This window comes from Psammomys obesus, unplaced genomic scaffold, assembly GCF_907164565.1.
Source record: "Psammomys obesus unplaced genomic scaffold, mPsaObe1.curated_primary_1811, whole genome shotgun sequence".
NCBI classification, from domain to species: domain Eukaryota; kingdom Metazoa; phylum Chordata; class Mammalia; order Rodentia; family Muridae; genus Psammomys; species Psammomys obesus.
The window spans coordinates 5,280,649-5,302,014 of NW_026596440.1; the positions used below are offsets into that span (position 1 = coordinate 5,280,649).

General features: G+C 51.1%; 1 protein-coding gene across 7 annotated transcripts; it reads left to right on the forward strand.

Annotated features, from left to right (window-relative positions):
• Positions 1 to 673: 673 nt before the first annotated feature.
• Tert (telomerase reverse transcriptase) lies at positions 674 to 20,796 on the forward strand. Of its 7 annotated transcripts, none has more exons than XM_055597988.1 (16): positions 674 to 967; positions 1,050 to 2,355; positions 5,526 to 5,721; positions 6,782 to 6,962; positions 7,601 to 7,780; positions 8,445 to 8,603; positions 10,145 to 10,246; positions 10,999 to 11,084; positions 12,590 to 12,703; positions 13,052 to 13,123; positions 14,865 to 15,053; positions 17,327 to 17,453; positions 17,900 to 17,961; positions 18,970 to 19,094; positions 19,235 to 19,372; positions 19,825 to 20,796. In XM_055597988.1, exons 1-16 carry the CDS (start codon positions 749 to 751, stop codon positions 19,926 to 19,928), a joined length of 3,360 nt encoding a protein of 1,119 aa, XP_055453963.1. In that variant the 5' UTR covers positions 674 to 748; the 3' UTR covers positions 19,929 to 20,796. The 7 variants fall into 7 exon arrangements, 6 of the variants coding, with proteins under 6 accessions (XP_055453963.1, XP_055453964.1, XP_055453965.1 ...); XM_055597989.1 differs by having other exon boundaries at positions 8,445 to 8,495; XM_055597992.1 differs by having other exon boundaries at positions 894 to 967; positions 1,031 to 2,355.
• The last annotated feature ends 570 nt before the right edge of the window (positions 20,797 to 21,366 follow it).

Genomic DNA, 21,366 nt, shown 5'->3' on the forward strand with positions numbered 1-21,366 from the left:
GGCTTTGGCTGTATGCACTCTCAACACCCTTGGCCAATGGCCCCTCGCCTCGCCATGGTTCACGAGTGACGGATGATCAGCAGCTCTGACCCCTGGGGTGAAGGCCGCTGCTACCGTGCAAAAAGCTGACGTCTGGCTTGATGTGGTCCCCTTTCTTTGGTGGTGGGTGTTAATGGAACCTGTTTGGGATCTGAGCTTATGGTAGGACCACAATAAAGCCGTTAAGAACCGTACAGTAGGATTCCGGCTGTAATCACGAAGCCTGATTGTCTGCGCCGAACAAGGCAGGCAGGCAGCGGCAGCCAGCTCAGGAGCAGACAAGGCCTTAGGTCCCTCCGCCTACTAACTTGCAATAAATTAAGGGCAGGCGTCTTACTTCGCCCCAGTCTTGACCACCTGGGGGCCCCAGCTCTGGCCGAAAGGGGGGCCGAGAAGCACTGTGTATTGGGCTACCCTTCGTGAAACTGCGCCTCCCTGTTACAACAACACTTCCTGCAACCACTTCCCGAACTAGGCTGGGAAACACACCTGGTCAGTGATACCTAAGCACCAACTGTGGGGCCAACTGGAGCTATTGCTGCGACCCCGCCCCTTCCGCTACAACTTTTGGTCCGCCTGATCCCGCCTCTTCCTCCCTCCCGGGTCCCACCTTTTTCTGCCGCGGGCTCTCACGGGAGCCTGACTCTTCTAAGCTTAGCCCCACGAGTTTGTTCCCGCACGTGGGAGGCCCATCGCAACCTTGAGCGCGATGCCCCGCGCGCCTCGTTGCCGGGCCGTGCGCGCTCTGCTGCGCAGCCGGTACCGCGAGGTGTGGCCACTGGCGACCTTCGTGCGGCGCCTGGGGCTTGAGGGCAGGCGGCTTGTGCAACCCGGGGACCCAAAGGCCTTCCGCACGTTGGTTGACCGGTGCCTAGTGTGCGTGCCCTGGGGCTCGAAACCTCCACCTGCTGGCCTTTCCTTCCACCAGGTGGGCCTCCGTGGGTCGGGGGTGGGGAGGACGCGGGACAGCGCGCCTAACTCATCTGTGAAGACCCTCTTCTCCTTACCAGGTGTCATCCCTGAAGGAGCTGGTGGCCAGGGTCGTACAGAGACTCTGCGAGCGCGGCGAGAGAAACGTGCTGGCTTTTGGCTTCGCTCTGCTTAACGGGGACCAAGGCGGGCCTCCCATGGTCTTCACCACCAGCGTGCGCAGCTACTTGCCCAACACAGTTACTGAGACTGTGCGCGGCAGCGGAGCATGGATGCTACTGCTGAGCCGAGTGGGCGACGACCTGCTGGTCCACCTGCTGGCACGCTGTGCACTCTACCTGCTGGTGCCCCCCAACTGTGCCTATCAGGTGTGCGGGTCACCCCTGTACCAAATTTGTGCCACAGCGGATACCCGACCCTCTGTGCCCACCAGCTATAGGCCCACACGACCTGTGGGCAGGAATTTCACCAACCTTGAGTCCACACAGCGGATCAAGAACAGCAGTCACCTGGAAGCGCGGAAACCGCTGGCCTTGCCAGCTCGGGGTGTGAAGCGGCATCAGAGCATCACCGACAGAAACCTGCCTTCAGCTAAGAAGGCCAGGTGTGATTCAGCCCTCAGAGTGGAGAATGGACCCGACAGGCAGGCAGTTCCAGGCCCATCAGGCAAAACACAAGTGCCAGGTCTTGCCAAGACCAAGGGAAATTTATCTAAGGAAGTTAGGGCATCTGCCCTGAGTCTCTCTGGGTCAGTGTATGGTAAACACAAGCCCAGCTCCACATCCCTGCAGTCACCACCGTGCCAAGATGGCTTTCAGCTCAGACCGTTTACTGAGACCAAACGCATCCTCTACTCCAGGGGAGGTGGCCGAGAGCAGCTGAACCCCTCCTTTCTACTGAACAACCTCCAGCCTAGCTTGACTGGAGCCAGGAGACTGGTGGAGATCATCTTTCTAGGCTTGAGGCCTAGGACGTCAGGGCCACTCAGCGGGACACGCCGCCTATCTCGGCGATACTGGCAGATGAGGCCCCTATTCCAGCAGCTGCTTGTGAACCATGCAAGGTGCCCATATGTCCGACTGCTCAGGTCACATTGCAGGTTCCGGACAGCAACTCACCAGGTGGCAGATGCCTTGAGCACCAGCCCGCAGCACCTCATGGATTTGCTCCGACTACACAGCAGCCCCTGGCAGGTGTACAGCTTCCTGCGAGCCTGTCTCCGCAAGCTGGTGCCTGCGGGTCTCTGGGGTACCAGGCACAATGAGCGCCGCTTCTTGAAGAACGTGAAGCAGTTCATCTCCCTGGGGAAGTATGAAAAGCTCTCGCTGCAGGAGCTGATGTGGAAGATGAAAGTGGAGGACTGCACCTGGCTTCGCAGCAGCCCAGGTGAGTGTGGCCGGTCTGAAGGCAGCAGGGGTCTGGAAGAGGGAAACAGTGGGTGGCAGGAGCCCAAGTCCTCAGTGGTGCGGTGGCTTTATGCTATCAGTGGCTGGGTAAGTCCCATCTGATGACTCTGACTCCAAGCTTCCTCCAGCCCAGCTTTCGCAGACTGAGACCGTTGTCCAAGTCCTGGGGCGGGGGTTCTCAGTGCTGAAAACATGGTAGTGAACAGATGAGCACAGGGGATGCATCGAGGGTAGAAACACTGGCACCTGGTAAGAGGAGAGGATCTAGAAACTCCAGTGGCCGCTCCTGCAGGTCATTCATAATTCCCCTGTGGAACAGTGTCTCCCTGATAACAACGGCAGGTCCACATGGGAACCCATTTGTCCTTGTGGGAACAAGGGCTCCTCAGTTTCAAAGGTTCTTCTGGTTCACCCAGTGTGCAGATGTGTGCTTAAGCTATAATGGTGCAGCTACTTGGTCCAGGAAGGGTAGGGTGGAGGGAGGAGAAATAAATGAAAAGATTATTTCCTGCAGTGAAGATCCCTGTCCCATCTTAGGTATGAGAAGGGACCCGAGAAAAGAGAATGGGTCCTCTTGCATAAAAGGGGTCTGTTTGGGTTACTTGGGAGGGTACGGAGCCTGGACTCGTGTGCCCTCTCTTGCCTGGTGTTCTGGGTTTAATGTTGAGGTTGGCCTACCCTAGCTACCACTTGGTCCCTCCCTTTCAGCCAGCCCTCCTGTTATTAACTGTGCACGCATGGAAGAGACTAAACTCCCTACCCTGCTTTCTCCTTTCCCGAACTCCTAGGGTATTTACCACGCATGGGGAAAAGATGGTAGAGCTGTGTTTGCCCACTGTGGGTGATGTTGGGGAGCTCCAAAGTGAGCCTTTAAAAATACAAACCTGACTGGGTGGTGGTGCCTCATGCCTTTAGTCCCAGCACTCAGGAGGCAGAGGCAGGCTGATCTCTGTGAGTTCGAGGCCAGCCTTGTCTACAAAGCGAGTCCAGGACAGTCAGGGCTTTGTTACACGGAGAAAATCTGTCTCAAACAAAAGAAAATAAAACAAAAACAAAAACATGCCTACCCAGGCAGTCGTGGCTCAGACTTGTAATTCTAACACTCTGGAGGCAGGTGAATCTCTGCTCAAACTGAGCTCAGCTGTCTTTCAGTGTTTCCCTGCTATGCCTCTTTTGTTTGTTTTTCCTTCCTTTACATTTTGCTTTTAAACTTTTTACATTCTTATGGTTTAGAGGAATCTTTCCACAGCACACAATTGAATTTTTTATGTATTGTCATGCCAGCTTGACAGTTGTCACCTAGCTAAAAAACTTAAACTTGTTTTCTTTTTTCTTTTCTTTCTTTCTCTCTCTCTTTCTTTCTTCCTACAAGAAATGTGTCTGAATATGCTGCTTCTGTTATTTCCAGTTAGTTTTCATTAGTTTTGAAATTTTTATGTGTATGGGTATTTTGCTTTTGTGTGTGTGTGTGTGTGTGTGTGTGTGTGTGTGTGTGTGTGTGTGTACATACCACTTGCATGCCTAGTACCTGCATAAGCCAGAAGAAAGCACTGGATCCCCTTGAACTGGAGTTTTGAGAGCTACCATGTGGGTGCTGGGAATCAAACCCCAGTCCTCTGAAAAAGCAGTCAGTATCTTAACCTCTGAGACATCCCCTCTGCTGTTTTGCTCTTATTTCTTGCTGCACCCCTGGTGTGTTGCTCTCTGAGTATCTGAATAATTGTAGAGTGCACATGTTTTCATTCTGTTGGGTTGGGTTGGGTTGGTTGATTGGTTGGTTTTCAAGGCAGCGTCTCTGTGTAGCTCGGGGTGTCCTGGAACTTGCTCTGTGACCATGATTCACCCTGTTTTTACCTGGAGTTATAAGTTATGTGCACCGTTCCTCTTCGAGCAGCCCATTAACATCTGAGCTGTAAGGTTTGGGATCTGATCAACACTAACTTCCTGTCTTTCTGCTGATTTAGTTCTGCCTTCGGTCTCTATTCCCAAGTTAAACATCATTCTTGTTTTTAAGATCACTGCACATTTAGTTCCATCCTTCCAGGCCATTTGCTTTGCCTGAGTGTATGTATGGGTACCTTGACATGCCTAGTGCTGGAGCTGCCCGGACTGGAGCTGGAGTTACAGGACGGTGTGAGCTACCACATGGAAGCTGAGAAACAATGAGAACCTCTGCAAGAGCGGCTGATGCTCTTAACCACTGAGCTGTTTCCTTCTTTCTTTGTTCATTCTGTCTTCTGGCTTGTGCCTCCTTCTGGGATTCCCTTTCTCCCCTACAAGTTTCCTTTAGACTCCTCACAGCTGGTGAACCCAGCATTATCTGGGTAAAGAGGCCTCTGTGACCTCCGGAGCTACACAGAGTGATCTTCAGAGGTCCTCGGGAGGACAGCTGTCATGGAGCATGGGACCCATATGTTTGGTATGGCAGTGAGAGCAGCCTGCGCTTTGCTCTGCTCTGCTCAGTGGCAGTTAGTGTATGACCCAGTAGTATAGCACCAGCACCCACTGAGGCTTGCCTGTGCCTGTGTGCGCAGGTCCAGGGTTGACATCAGGTATGTTCTTTAATCCCCTGGAACTTGCTGACTCAGCGATGATCCACCTATCTTTGCCTCCCTTGCGTTGGAATTGCAGGCACGCGTCGCCACTCCTGCCTTTTAAAACATGGGTTCTGACAATTGAACTTGGTTTTCACATCTCTCCAGCAAGCACTTTACCACCTGAGCCATCTCCCTAGCCCCTATCTAAAGACATCCTTAGCTTTAGAGTTGGTGGAATCGAGGGTTTGCTGGGTCAACCCATCCCAAAAGGATCAGTGGAGTCACAAAGGCTCTATGGCAGACTCCAAGGTTGGTAGTGAATGCCTGTTGAGGGATGAAAGATGGCTCAGGAGCATTTTGCTGTCAGCCAGCAGCATCTCATTTCTAGTCAGTAGGATTGCAGGATCCCATCACCCCAAGGCTTTGTCAGGGAACTTTAGTTTACAACATACTAAACACACACACACACACACACACAAGTTACGCTGGTTTATTAATGTATTTTATTAGAGCCCAGCATGACCAGGGCAACACCTCCTGGGCTCTGGGTTCCCATGACTTCTCTGCTGGACATTATGGGTCTGGGGTGAGTCAAGGGTGTTGTTCCTTTCAGAGAACAACTGTATCCCAGCCTCAGAGCACCGTCTGAGGGAGAGGACCCTGGCAATGTTCCTGTTCTGGCTGATGGACACCTATGTGGTAGAGCTGCTCAGGTCATTCTTCTACATCACCGAGACCACATTCCAAAAGAACCGGCTGTTCTTCTACCGTAAGAATGTATGGAGCAAGCTGCAGAGCATCGGCGTAAGGTACCACACGGCGTCTCTCGGCTATCAGTGTCACAGAGGCACTGACTCTAGCAGTGTGTGGCACCTGCTGGCCTAACCATGGACCTTGAGGGTACAGAATCCATGTGGTCATAGACTAGATCCTGCTTTCTTGCCTGTGAAATCATAAGTTGGGCCTGCACCATCTATTGGACCCCTAAAGTAGGAATCCATACCCAGCAGAAGCAGAGCTGTTGCCTGTTTGGTACATGAGTCAGATGGGTCCCGCCTCATGTCCATCCCTGAAGGAAGTGCCTGTGAGGAGCCCCTTCTGTGGGGAACCACAGGGTCCACCCAGAAAGCTGGCAGGACTATGAGTGGCTGAGGTTCTATGCTGATTGAGCTAGGGTTTGCTGTCCTAGGCCAAGCTGAGGAGGCAGAGGAGAGGCCAGGCAAGACCTGCAGAGGCCAGACTACAATGTCAACTTTTTGTTTGTTTGTTTGTTTGTTTTTCAAGACAAGGCTTCTCTTTGTAGCCCTGGCTATCCTGAAACTAGCTTCATAGACCAGGCTGGCCTTGAACTCACTGAGATCTGTCTGCCTCTGCCTCCCAAGCACTGGGATTAAAGGCGTGTGCCACCACCACCCAGCTCCATGTTAAACTTTCTTGGAGTCCAGCCCTAGTTATGTATCGCACACCCTCCGTTGTGGGGGCCTTTAACTGCCAGTACAGGACTTTCTGAGCATTTTGGCACATTTATGCCTTGGGGTGGGCAGGGAGTCTCTCTGCTTTCACACCTGTGTCTAAGCCAGTAGATCTAAAGAGTGCAGCATATTACTTCGAAAGTGCCCTGGCCAATGGGACCTCCAAGAAGAGAACAGCAAGGGCAGACAATGGGGCCAAATGTGCCAGGTGCCAACACACACTACATGTCATGATCCCTGCCTGGACACTTCTGTGGGTGCCTGGTTGGTGTGGGTTGCTATGGTCCTGGATGTAGCCCAGTAGCATGACTGCATGTCAAGTACCCCAAGTTCCCAACCACCCTGATGGGTGTGTCTCACTTGTGTCATAACTCCACAGCAATACTCTTTGCAACAGGCAACACCTTGAGAGAGTGCAGCTGCGGGAGTTGTCGCACGAGGAGATCAGGCAGCGTCAGGAGGCCTGGCCAGCCATGCCCATCTGCAGACTGCGCTTCATCCCCAAGCCCAGTGGTCTCCGGCCGGTTGTGAACATGAGCTATAGCATGGGTACTGGAGCCTTTGGCAGAAAGAAGCAGGTGACTGAGCTTGACCCCTGTACGGCCGATTGAATCTATACTCTGAGTTCACAGGGCTCATGAAGTCCTGAGCCCTAGACAGACAGAAGAGGGAGGCAGAGGAACTGGTGGTTTCTGAGTCCAAAAATCTAGCATGTGGAAAGGCCTGAGGAATGGGAGATGGTCTCAAGAGCCAGAGGGCTTGGGACACAAACCCTGGAGATAGTTCAGGGATCCTGCCAGGTAGGGTAGGCATTATATGGCCTTCCTGCCAGGGGGCAGAATACCCAGGGCACAGCCACCTCCCACCCCATAGCCAGATGTCAGTGACAGCTCCGGCCCCTCTCAGTGCCCGTGTAGTCATCAGTAATGCCCCAGAGAACAGAGTGAAGCAACTGGTGCCTCAGCTTGGCTGGAGGACCTTTGTGAGTGAAGGTGAACCTGACTCCAGCCCGGTGGGCAGGCCCCTAGAAAACGTTGCCCCCCGTAATGGATGAGAACAGGTTAGAGCAGGTTGGGGGAGGGTTGACTCAGTGGGACAGGTCTTCTGAGACTCTGGCTCTGGGCTGGGCTCCAGGAGTATATTCTGAGAACTCAGGGTGATCTGGGACAGTCTGCCTGGTCCCGTTCTAATGTGTCTTCTGTGGCCTTGGCCCTAGGCCCAGCATTTCACCCAGCGTCTCAACACACTGTTCGGTGTGCTCAACTATGAACGGACAAAGCATCCTAACCTCATGGGAGCATCTGTCCTGGGCATGAATGACATCTACAGGACCTGGCGGACCTTCGTGTTGCGTGTGCGCTCTCTGGACGCGGCCCCCAGGATGTACTTTGTCAAGGTGGTCATTTGGACTCCTGTCTATCACGTTTGTTCTCATGCTCTGGGCTCTAGGGACCTCTTTGTAGTAGCCAACACTGGGTGACCCTGTTGGCAGGCTCAAGCTGGTGATTGGGAGTGTTGGCCTGCTACCATATATAGGCCAAAAATGCCAAGGTCTCCAGTTCTCTCAGGATCAGGAGGACCCCATTTTTCTGGCATAACCAGCTCCCCAGAACAGCCTTGAGCTCTCTACGGTTTCATTGGACAATACACTCCAACCCCTCTGGGCTCCACCCCGTGGAGAATCCCACTAGATGCTGGGTCAGGTCTAACTCAGAGAAGTAGCCAAGCCTGACTCTAGGACCAGGGCCCCGATGCTTCAGTGTCTGGGTTAGCCGGGGGCCCTTGTAGGCCCTGGGGCTCTGCAAAGGAGAATGCAGGCTTTCCTGGTCCTGGGGTCCTCAGTCTGGGGTAATGGGCTAGAGAGAGGAATGGAGGCCCGCTAGGCCCCAATGTCCTTTGTCCTGTGGGTACAGTAGCATGGAGTATCCCTCCCCTGCATCTCTCTGTCTCCTACAGGCTTGCTAAAGGCAGGTTGGAACCCAGGCACCAAGGACAGAACCAGCAGGACCCCCTGACCCTGGACCCAACCACACTTAGTAGTATTTACATGTATTCTACAGGCGGATGTGACTGGGGCATACGACGCCATCCCCAAGGACAAGCTTGTGGAGGTGATTGCCAATATGATCAGACACCCAGAAAACACGTACTGTATCCGCCAGTATGCAGTGGTCCAGAGAGACAGTCAGGGACAAATCCACAAGTCCTTCAGTAGACAGGTAAAACTAGTACTCTAGTGCACTCTAGTTTGTGCCACAAGCATGTTAGTGGCACAGGCCTGCTCCTGTCATGGATATCTGGGCTCTGTCAGTGACACAGGCATACCTGTGTTAGGTGCATGTCTGTGACAGGGGTGTCCATGGTTCCAGTGGTCATTTGTGTGACCCAGCCTGCCTCTCTCTACAGGACCCCAGTGGAGCTCCCCCTTCCAAGAGATACCTGCAGCTACCCCCCACGCTCTGGGGCCATCTAATGATTTATAGGTACAATGTCCTCCTCAGCAGGCAGGTGGGGCATGCAGGTTTAAAGGTAGAAGAGTTTGCATTTAGGCCTGGGAGAGGAGCAAGGTGACTTCCTTTGCTTCTTGCTGAGGTAGGACGTAGAAGGCTCACAGGCAAGCCTTTTACATGTGTGAGTATGTGCATTGGCCACGTGGCTTCTACACCAAGGGCATATCCGTGCCACTACACGAGAGTCCTTCCCTGCTCTGGCCAGAGCAGCCACCGTGGTACCTGTGAAGAGGCTAGAGGACAACATACAGGAGTTCGTTTTCTCCATCTGCCATGCGGATTCTGGGGATTGAACTTAAGTCATTAGGTTTGGCCATCAGTGTCTTTTCTTGCTGAGCCATTGACACACCAGCCACAAGTAAACACCTGAAGTTACACATTTCTCACTGAGAGCCCTCAGGAGGGCCATACTCATTCTGGCGTGTTGCCAGTTCAGTATCATTCTGTTCAAAATCTTCACTTTTTTATTTATTGCAATTTTTGATAACCTTTTCGTCACTTAGAAGCATGTTACTTAATTATTTTGAAAATGCGGGCCTTTTCTATGTATCTTGCTACTCTTTTCTTTCTCTTTAACTACTCCAGTGACTTTATTCCTAGAGCTACAGCAAACCCACTTGGCACATGGGATTTTTGTTTAATGAGTTTCATTATAGATTCATAGGTGTGTATAATACATATTCACACATGCTGCCTGACATCAGAGACTTTAAAATTCAAAGCCAATGTGTGATCTCAGCATATGAGAATGAATAGAAGAATTGTAAGTCTGAGGGTGCCCAGTGTTCACGTCTCTGGATGCCTCACACCTGCCGTGCTTAGAATTGTTCCGGTGCTGTCCGTAGATGGTCTTGTGTTCCTTCTGCTGACACACTGTCATGGAGCCATGGGGTCTTGGTGGCCACTTTGAGAAAAAGCAGGCATCCTAGTGAGTCTGTTGCCGGAGATGAAGGAGCCATCCCCTGTCAGCTCTTCTTCATCCTCCTGTCTGCACTCTGTCTCTGTGGAGAAATCAGGGTGCTACTTGTGTTGCGATCATTGGTAACCACAATTATGGAGGTGCCTGACCTGAGGAAAGCTGACTCTGGTGAAGCCTGCTGGTCCACTTCCTGCTGGGGTGCTAGGTTCGCTTTCCCATACAAGTGTCTGCGATGGAATGGTCCCAAGTCGAGCTGTGCTGTGGCTGTCCTGGCCGGAAAACCACGCACACCTCTGGTTCCCCTCCAGTGTTCACCTTTTCTTTGCTGCAGGTCTCCACGCTCTCTGACCTCCAGCCGTACATGGGCCAGTTTGTGAAGCATCTGCAAGACCCAGATGCCAGCGCACTGAGGAACTCCATTGTCGTCGAACAGGTCCTCGGGGTTCCCATTAATGAGTCTCGCCTGGTGGGACCTTTCCACCCCTACCTGGCTACTTGCTTGAGTGCAGAAATGTGACCAACATGCTCCTTGGTAGAGGGCCCCATGTCCAAGACCGCTCTTCCTGGTAACTCTCCTCATGACATGATCAATGCCACCCCAATAGCTGCTTAGGTGGGCATGCTAAGACTCTTGCTTTGAAGTGCCCTTTCTACCCTCTTGTCTCCCATACTCCATCTGCTCTGTTAGTGAACTGGTAAAAATAGCTTCTCCCTCACTTTTGACCTTGAGACCATAGGACAGTTCGCTTGCTCTTGATGGACAAGTTGGACTTGATCTATGGTTCCCATCTTGGCCCATTAGGTCAGAAGCTGTGTTTCCATAAGCCACACACAGAAGAGCTCCTCCCACAAGTTAGTGGGTCTACAGATTCTTCTTTGATACATATTCTACTCTTGGGGCAGCCATGCTCACTGAGATGGTTTTCTTTTGGTTCATCGGGGGAACTGTGTGAATTCCAAGGTTTTAGACCTAGTGCTGTGGAAACAGAAAAGGTTGCATCACTTCTTTGTAAGTCACATACCCTGTCGCCTTGAGTCAGATTCAACCTGGCCATACAGTGATACTTGTCCCTCGTCCGACCCTGACCTTCCCGTGAACGCTTGGTCCTAAGGGGACATCTGGTGGTGACCTGCTGCAACATTCGGCATCCTCATATATCTGCCTCCATGTGTCTGCTTTTCTAGAGCGTCTCTCTGAACGAGGCCAGCAGCAGCCTGTATGACTTCTTCCTGCATTTTGTGCATAACAGTGTCGTGAAGATTGGTGGCAGGTGGGCACAGGCATGGGACAGCTGGGTAGAGGGTGGGCAGAGGCCATCCTAACTGCTGAACAGAGTGCCTGCTAACTGCCTACACAGCACTTAAAACTCTATCTGACTTGCTGTCTCTGCCTCATTCCTTCCTCCCCACTCCCCTCTGTAGAATTTTCTTGCCCTTCTGCTGGCTTTTGGGCTACAGAGCTGCCTTCCCATGAGGCCTTGGGAGCCCCTGGCTAAGCATGGCCCCAGTGAAGTTAATAATTGTATGTGCCTTGACAAAGCGGCAAGGGCCCCTTGCCTGTGCAACCAAGCATGGGACACAGGCAGCAACAAAGAAGAGAGTACAGTGCCCATGGCGGGGTCCTTTCCTTCCTATCCCCAGACCCCAATGAGTTACAAGCCAGACAAGGCACCCTTTAAAAAGCACTGCTGTGGTGAAAAAGCCCAGACTGGCTCCGTGCTGGAGCTGCTGAACAGCCTACCAGCCTGCAGATTCGTGTTTTGTGCATCCGAGCAGATGTAAGGGCGAGCACTTGAGCATTTGGTTGCCCTTCTGTAGCCAGGGTCCCCACCTGGAAACTGGAACAATGGTTATGTACTGGGCTCCTTTTTGCTGGGCTGACAGGAGCCCACAATTCACGCCAATGCAGAATGGAATTCCAGGCTCACACCCAGGGTTATCAGAGATGAGTAAGGCAGGGCAAGAAATATCTGGCATGTGTTAGGATATAGTTGGCAATGTTGGGTGTGCATGGTGGGAGACCACAAGTGTACAACGGCATGCATTTTGACAAACACAGCAAAGGGCGCTCCTGAGTCCCAATGGTACTGAGCACAGATTCGAACACCTTCATTCACGTGGCAGGGAACTTCCCCTAGTTCTCATGCGGGTGAGCTTGATACACCTAAAAGTCAGATCCATGTGCACAGTGCCTAGAGAGCTTCCTGACAGTTCTCTAGCAGACAGGGTCTGAGTCAGTGCGAGGGGTCAGTTGGAGGTCAATTCATGCCTACTGTCTCACGTATGGGTTCCCTGTGTGAGTTTCTGTCCCAACCGTCCAATGACAACCACCCCTGCCAGCACCCGCATAGCTCTTTGATGCCACCATGTTCCCTGAGGAGAAGGCACTAACATTGTCACGTGGCTGTTACCCGAAATGCTCCTTCATTAATAATCTGTTACTGATTGTCTCAGATAAATATTCAGTTCAAGAGCCTGACTGCTTGTCATTCTTGCTTAAAATTTTAAAAAGCCCTGGAGTCAGTAAACAGGGATGTAGCCCCCGCCATGCCAGGCTGTAGTGAGAGCGGACATGGCAGAGATAAGGGTGGTACTTAATTTGGTGTCTCTGTAGGTCTTGGCAACTGAAAATAGTAGACACCACTGTCTGTGTGGCCTGTGAGAATGTTCACAGAATGGTTTCTGTTTATTCATGTATGTCTGTGTATGTATGTATGTCAAATATGACTGTGAGGCCTACGATGGCTGCTGCATCTGACTCTGCCTACCCCTCCAGGTGCTACGTCCAGTGCCAGGGCATCCCCCAGGGCTCCAGCCTGTCCACCCTGCTCTGCAGTCTGTGTTTTGGTGACATGGAGAACAAGCTGTTTGCCGAGGTGCAGCAAGATGGGTAAATGCTTCCTTTTACCACTCCAAGGAGCCACGTCATGAGTTGGCATATCTGCACGCTTCATGTTTCCAGCTTACTGAGTGCATGTCATGGTTCTTTATGTTCAAGGTGTGACAGCCGTTGTCTCACTTCACAAAAAGCTGTGAAGTGGCCCAGACCCATTTCTGTTAGGAAAACAGTAAAGCTGTCATTTATCTTGAAATATCGCTGCTTTTTTTTTTTTTTTTTTTTTTTTTTTTTTTTTTTTTTTTTTTTTTTGTCTATGTGTATTTTGATATTTAAAATGTTTTAGGCAGGATCCCTTACAGGTGGATGCTTTGTGAAGCCTATCACTATGTCTCATTTTAGACTGCTTTTACGTTTTGTTGATGACTTTCTGTTGGTGACACCTCACCTGGTCCAGGCAAAAGCCTTCCTCAGGTAAGGACCATCATGTCGGGGTTTCTGCTGTATGACGTATGTATGGCGGAGGCAGCACATTTAATTATTAAGTAATTTTGTGCGCCTGGATCCCAAGTCCTGTAGCATCTCTACAAAGTGGCAGGGGCACCTCACCTGGGCAGCCAGGCTTGACACCTGTAACACCACGGAAGAAAGTATGGCACCCACGGTTGGTCCAGCTTGTCTCACTGAGGAAGCAGTGCGGTGAAAGACCAAGTCAGTGCCAGCATTTGGAAAGTCCCCAGACAGGACAGCAGGCAGTAATTCCCAGGCCTCCCAGCGGAGCCCACGGAAGGGCTATCTGCTGAGGCCTGAGGCACAGTGCCCTTCTGGGAGATGTCCTGTCCCTGAGCACAGCCGTTCCTGACAGCTTGGAGGCTTGGCGTCACACCATGAAGAATGCGCACTGGGGGAACAGCTCCATGGCTCTGTGGGGTAGCTTTTCTTTATGTGGTTGCTAGTAGAAGACTAGAGAATTGGGACTTACTGATTGTGTTTTGAGTCATGGCTATTACATCAGGAGTGGTCTTTTTTTTTTTCTTGCACAGTAGTCATACTAGTGGGATATAGTGTATATTGTAGATTCTGTTTATAGTTTATGTAGAGGTTAGGCTGGGGTTATTGGCATATTGGTTGTAAAGTTAATTTTTATGGCTCAAGCTAGAATTGGGTATTGCGGCCCTGCTTCAGAGCCGGGAGCAGAGATTGAGGTTCCTTGGGCACTGCAATTTGATTGCTCCCTCAGATCAGATATTATAGAGGATGGCCCCTCAGGCACTGTGAAGTTTGTAGGATGACTGGCAAGAGAGGTTAATTAAACTGAGCCCTCAGAAATTGTCACCGCTGGGGTGTTGGTGCTGCCACTGTCCACTACATGCTGTCTAGTCCCAGATCCACCCAGCAGTACTCTTTGCAGACTGCCTCTGCTTGTACTAGTGCCCTGGTGTCCAGTAGGATACACATGTCAAGGTCCGCAGAGCCAGCCCCAGTGATGGCCCCACCACACCTGGAGCAGTTGGGAGCCTCATGGCCCATAGGCAGCGGCCACTGGGGACAGAGTCCCCAAAAAGTCAGTTTTGACCCTAAGACTTTATCGGGGAAGTGGCTCTGGTGAATGTCAGGTCACCAGGAGAGGGGGCTGCTAGGTGGGTCTGTCCATGAACTCCTGTAGGAAACTGGCCAGGCCGGTTACAGGGCCTGACCGGCCACAAGGATGGAGAGTACACAGAAAGTGGGGCATCGAGTGGCCACACCGTGGTGCAGGAGCCAGACCGCCATCCAGGTTCACCTTGGGAGAGGGTGCACGTCTGCTTTCAGCTCACCGGGGAGATCTGTCCCGCAGGCAAGCAGTCTGTTTAGCCTTTGCTCATTGGGGAAGCAATCCACATCCACAAGCATCGCAAAGCAGCTACAAGAAAACAGGCTTTGGGGTAAGAGGGAGAGGATGCCTTCCTTCGTGGATGCTAAGATATGGCCCACAGAGTCATGTGAACCTTCCTACTTGTCTAAGGCCTGGCCATTTTGTTCTGAGCTGGCCTTATTGCTCCATTGCTGACACAGAAAATGGGCTAAGTCACAGACCAGAGCAAGAATGTCAGATGTTCCATCGGGGTTCCCACGAGGGCCCACTCTCTCTGGTCCCAGGACACGCCTGGGAATTTTTGTGGCATGTTTTGAGTGTTTCCAGGCTCCCATAACCGATGTTCCTTCTCCTATTCAGGGCCCTGGTCCGTGGCATTCCTGAGTACGGCTGCATGATAAACTTGCAGAAGACCATGGTGAACTTCCCTGTGGAGACGGGTGACCTGGGTGGTGCGGCCCCTCCTCAGCTGCCCGCTCACTGCCTGTTTCCCTGGTGTGGCTTACTGCTGGACACTCAGACTCTGGAGGTGTTGTGTGACTACTCTGGGTAAGAACCCGAGGAGCCATGGACTCGGGAGCAGATGGTGCTGTGGGGTACGCCATTCTATTTCCTTATGGACACAACTAGGAGGCCTGAAATGATGGAGGCCATGAGATAGAGGGGTCCCCTTCTTTCATGGAGATGGTCGTAGGCAATATGAGAACATCTTCAGCCTTGTCCCATCTCTCCTGGAGACCATGGAGCCAAGGCCCTCCTCCGATATGAGATAGACGTGGGTGAAAAGACCTGGACCATTTTCTTTTCTGAGTAAAAAGTGTGAGAATTCCAACATTGTGGTAGGAGACTAACAGACCTGTCCTCATGCTGACAGCTGTCTGTTCTGAGCTTAGATCCAAACTCTCCGTACATCGCGCTCTTTGGAAGTTGACGTTGTAAGGGAAGAGCCAGGTGCAGAGAAGCCATCTGTGCCATGCCTCATCTACACCGTTTCTGTCAGTACAGGCCCATGCTCCTCAGCCTCCCTGCCTTTGTATGCTGAACTGGGCCAGTCCCTATGATTCAGCTCTGATTTCTTGGCTTCATCCTCTGCCTCCTAGACCCATTGTTGCTGCCCCAGCCCCCACCTTGCTGCTGAACATATCAACTTACCTGTTCCATTCCCCAGGAGGGTCCAGCCCTTTTGAGGATAAAGTCCCTGGCTCCAACCCCCAGCAGCCTTCTGTGTCCCTGAGTAGTGGGTAAAGTATTCCAAAAAGTATTTTCCCTCTAGACACACTGCTAGAGCCTGAGAACAGCACCCTTATGGGAAGCCAGGCAACCCCTGGACAGGTTCCTGCTTCAGAGTAGCTGTGAGTTCAGCCTCTGAGGCTGCAGTGTGGGTACGCTCAACTGAGCTGAGAATCCTTTTGTCTGACCCAGGGACAATGTGTCTGGAGGTCAGCCACAGTGACTAGCAAAGTCCTAAAGGGAAAACGTAATGGTAGGAGTTGCTTCTCCCCACAGCACAGCTCACATGCAAAGCGTGACAAGAGTTGACTGACGTGTAAAAAGCTGTGTCTCCCAGAATTGTGCAGCGGATCTTCAGGATGTGTGCATGCTGAGGCTCTACACATAGCCACATAGGCTCGAGTGGGGTCAGGCTAGGGCAACAAGTGTCTAGAAAGTGACACTTGCTGGTACTTTGGTCCTTAGGAAGCCCATTCATTTTTCCTAGTAAGTCCATATCTATCCTGGAGAGGGAGAGAGAGAGAGAGAGAGAGAGAGAGAGAGAGAGAGAACCAGAGATTTTACTGGAGCATTTAGAAATGGTAAGGCAGGTTTGTCTTGCCCATCGACCTAAGTAGTGGCATAGAAGATGCTGCTGTTCACAAGAAACAGCCTTATTATTCTATAAACATTACACTTTCAAACAATATTTAGTGACAGAAACCCCGTTTTAACACTATAAAGTGCAGATGTGTAGAGGTATGACTAGGGCTGGAGGGAGGGGACTTGGGTTAAAAGTGCTTTCTGTGCAAGAATAAGGATCTGAGTTCAAAACCCCGAAACCCACATAAAAAGCGAGGGTGTGTACATGTATCCACAACACTAGGTAGAGATGGAGAAAAGTTGATCACAGGGCCTAGCTCCAGGTTCAGTGAGAGACCTTCTTGTCTCGAGGGAATGACGGGAATGTGGCCTCCACACACAGGCATGCATTCACACATGCATTAAAAAAATTTTTTTTGAAAGAAACTTAACAGGGAACTGTACCTATCAACTGTATTCATCTTTGAGGATGATACAAGGTCACTGGGTGACAGGAAGCCACACACCCCCTTACCTCTGCCCTGCACTTGTCCCATCTGTCTTCCCAAGATGACCCAGAAGCATCCTACAGTCTGCAGGTGATTTGACGCCACCACAGACATCTGGTTGGGGGTAGTTTTCCACTCCATTCACAGCCCTATGCTGGGAAGGTGCTCACACTGCAGCCTCTAGAAGAAGCACAGGGCTTTGTGATTTCCCAATGATTCATCTTTCTGAACTGAATTCTCATACCTCTTATTTGCCACTGATGAACAAAGATGTCTGGTGATCCCAAACCTGGATAAAATGGATGCTGCTCACTCCATTCAGTTGGGTTTGGTTGTCCAGGGCTTCAGGTGGTTCTGTGAGCATGTACCAGAGCTGGATGTGTCCCATGTGTGATGGTCCAGCCACATCTAAGCCCTCGGTGCATGATGGAGAGGGACAGGAGGTGGAAGGGCACTGATGCTGGTCTCTCAGGTCAGAGGTTAGTGAGGGAATCACACAGGTAGGATACATTTGTGCTGCAGGTACGCCCGGACATCAATTAAAACCAGCCTGACCTTCCAGCGGCTCTCCAAGGCTGGGAGGAACATGCGATGCAAGCTTTTGGCAGTTTTGCGACTGAAGTGTCACAGTCTGTTTGTAGACTTTCAGGTAAGCAGATGGCAGCCACCGCATCTGTTGAACCCTTGTCCTACTCTGTGTATATGCATATGTATGTCCAGGTGTAACACGTGTGTGGGAGGAACATGGAGAAATGTGAATGTATACTGAGGACCCCTGAGCAGTCACCCTGCTCATCTCCATCACTTTCTGGTATTGTCATCTGTCCCCACAGAGAGATAGGTTTCCTGGATTCTGGCCCTGGCCTTGGGCTCTCAGGCCATGGCTGCTGAGTCTCTCAAGAGAGGCCACTGTAGTAGCTTTTGGCTTCTGCTCTCTCCTGCTTCCTCTCCTCTCGATGATGCATGGGGGCCTGGCTCAATTTCCTGGGTTTCCCACATAAGTGGCTTTCTTATCCCATTTGACAACAACACAGAAAGTGTTTGTGTGTGATCCCAGGGACATTGCTGATGGTTCTCTCTCCCTTGGGACTCCAGGTGAACTGCCTTCAGACAGTCTGCATCAATGTGTACAAGATCTTCCTGCTTCAGGCCTACAGGTGAGTCATGGGCTGTGCCACCACTAGAGGGAGGCACAGGCCAGAAATGCCAGCCATGCTGTCAGCTGGGGCCTTCAAGCTCAAGGCAGAGCTGGCTAGTTGCTATGCTTAATTGGGAGGCATGCTGAAGTAAGGTTAGGAAAAAGCAGCATTCCGGTATGTAAGGTGAGAACCTCTTCTGGTCTCCCTGTGCTGGGAGCATGTGACCTTATGTGCTGACCAGAGCCTGTGGTTGGCTGTCTTGAGACAGGACAGGGTAAAGAGCCCCTCAAGAAAGCACCTCAGAAGGCACAACAAGGACACAGCTGAAAGCAGCCTGGACGTCATGGTGCCCCTCCCACATTGGCTTGTGCTTCTGGAACATTCTTATCTCTGGGTGGTCCTGAGACCCGAGGCTGGTGGCTCAGTGGGGTCCATTCCCAGTTTTCAGGTAGCAGAATGTCTCCACCTTCAGTCAGGTTTGTTAGGCCATGTCATTCATTACAGTCACTTCTCTATGTCACCGTAGGGACACAGCACAGGTCTTTTCTGCTGAGGTTTCCTGCAGGGATAGGATTGGCTTCTCCCTGACTAGTTCCTGCAGATGCCATCATTCTGCCTGGAGTTGGTAGCGCTAACCACCACAGGTCAACTGTATATCACTGTGGATCTGGCTGCCTCCTAACTGAGCCAAACCCTGGTCGCTGGGGCCAAGTATGGGGAAGAGCTTATGCTATGGAAGACAGGTACAATTTCCCTGTCAGGCAGTCTACCCTTGGATGTGACATGAGGTGACAGCGCATGGGGCAGCTGGGAAGGGACTAGTTACATGGCAGTATACGTGTATGAAGGCATGCACGCGCACACACGCTTGTGTGTTCCACATGTAGTTTTAAGTTCATTTGTATGACAGTTACATGATTCAGTGCACATGAGTATACAATTGACATGTATGCACAGACAAGAGCTTCCTCTTGTGTACATGCATGCTCACACTTACCCTTCCCCACCACTGTGGCTCCTGCCCAGATTCCATGCATGTGTGCTTCAGCTTCCCTTTGACCAGCGTGTAAAGAAGAACCCTACATTCTTTCTGGGCATCATCTCCAACATAGCATCCTGCGGCTACTCCATCCTGAAGGTCAAGAATGCAGGTGCACATACGGGCCGGGGCCAGCGTTCCTGTGGAGGGGGTGGACCTCACTTGGGAGCTAGTATGGCCAGCCTAGGCCCTTGCAGGTCAAGAGGGTTCTGTGGCCAGCTGGGTTCTTTAGCCTCCACCTGCTCCCCCCAGGAATGACACTAAAGGCAAAGGGTGCCTCTGGCTCATTTCCTCCTAAAGCTGTACGTTGGCTCTGCTACCAAGCCTTCCTGCGCAAGCTGGCTGCTCATTCTGTCATTTACAAGTGTCTCCTGGGACCTCTCAGGACAGGTATGTGAGCTCCCTTCGAATGGCCCCGAAGTCTAGCCTTTAACCCTGCGTGCCATCTCATTTGCCTGAGGAGGAGCTCACTCGGGCAGCCCCGGGTGGGGGAGCTAGGCTTCTAGACCACAGCATCCTGCTTCTGCCTTCCTGCTTCCTCTGTTCTGCCTCTGCCTCTTATCTCAGGAGAGGCCCAAGGGGTGACATGGTTCACTCTCAGGAACCTTCTGATCCCTGCCTAGTCCCAAGCGCAACCAGGGAGGGATCCTCAGGTTCCTGTCTTGTTCCTGTTTCCATATTGTCACTCTTGAGGTCCTCGTGTGCCCTCTGTGGTGGTGGTATGTTCCTGGGTAGGGCTCCTGCTTACACCTGGCCTACACATGGCCAGGACCTGACCTAAGCAGGCTAAGGAACTACATCATCTTTTTTGGAATGAAATTTGAATACATCCTTTGTTGCAGCCCAAAAACAGCTGTGCCGGAAGCTCCGAAAGGCAACAATGGCCATCCTGGAGGCTGCAGCTGACCCAGCTGTAAGCACAGACTTTCGGACCATTTTGGACTAACTCTGACCCCTTCAGCTGGATGAACATGAGCACTGTAGCCCCAGCGCTTCGGGACCCACATCACAAGACAGACCGGCCTGTTGTGAGCTTAGTTTGCCCTCCAAAATTTTTGTGTCCTGGGTTAGCAGAAGTTTGTCCCAGTGCCTTGTTTCCTGTGGTGGGCTTGATTTTGTTCTTCATGTCCTTAGGAAAGCAATCCCACCCTCTTTACTGGCAGGGATACACTAGCCACCAACACCAAGAGGAGGCAGAAGCCTGGCATGGGCACTGGGACAATGTGGACAGATGTGAGATGCCTGGGCCCTGGTGTCTTTTTCACACCTAACCATCAAGCCTCTCCCAATGGAGTCAGACTGTCTCAGAGATGAGCCAGTGACTTAAATTACAGCCAAAATACACTCCGAGTGTCTTAGCTACTTTTCTGTTGCTGTGATAAAATACCATGACCAAGCCAACTTATGAAAGCAGGATTTTTTTTTTTTTTTTTTTTTTTTAACTAGACCAGTAGCTGAGAGTTTACATCTTGGTCCATAAGCACAAGGTAGAGAGAACTAACTAGAAATGGTGGGAGTCTTTTTTTTTTTTTTTACAATGTTTTCAGAGTCCACTTTAATTTTCAGAGATAGTCTGACAAATAATTAAAAAAGAGGTGAAGGTTAAAGTCAAACATGTCATAGTGAAAGGGACCACACTGGGGACATTCCATAACTTCTCTGAAGCTAAGATTCCTTGGCAGCATTTGACAGTAACCATGGCAGTTATCTCCTGAGATCACTGTTCTGATAAAATAGGCTGACATGTGTTGGTACTGAACCAGACAGTCACACCCAATAAAGAGTACATCGTAAAAGTGTTGTTCGTCATCATACTACTTTGAGCTACCACTCAAAAAGACTTCTATTCATATGTTTCTCTGATTTTCACCCCGCTCCCGTTGTTTTGTTTTGGTTTTGTTTTTCAAGACAGTCTCACTGTGTAGCTCTTGATTGTCCAATAACTCACTATGTAAACCAGGCTGGCCTCAGGTCACCTAGCTCTGCCTGCCCTTGCCTCCCTAGTGCTGGGATTAAAGGTGTGCACCACTGTTCCCAGCTTGTTTCCTAAGTTACTCCACTGATTCCACATTATGCCTCTTCATCACAAAGCCCCATCCAAACTGCCTCTCTGTATCTCTTGCATAAACTAATTTTTTTCCACTCTAACCTAATCCTTTCCTCAAGTTTTGTGAGTTTCCCACCTTTGAGCAATTCCCTTTGCTGAGCCCACAATAAAGGTCTTATCGCCTTCCCTTTGCTTTTTCTCCCTTTCTTTCCTTCTTTTCTCATTTTTATCTTTTTGTTGTTCTTTTCTCATACAGTATGTCCTGATTACAGTTTTCCCTCCCTCTACCCTTCCAGTTCCTGCCCACCTCCCCTCTCTTCCGGATCCACTTTCTTTC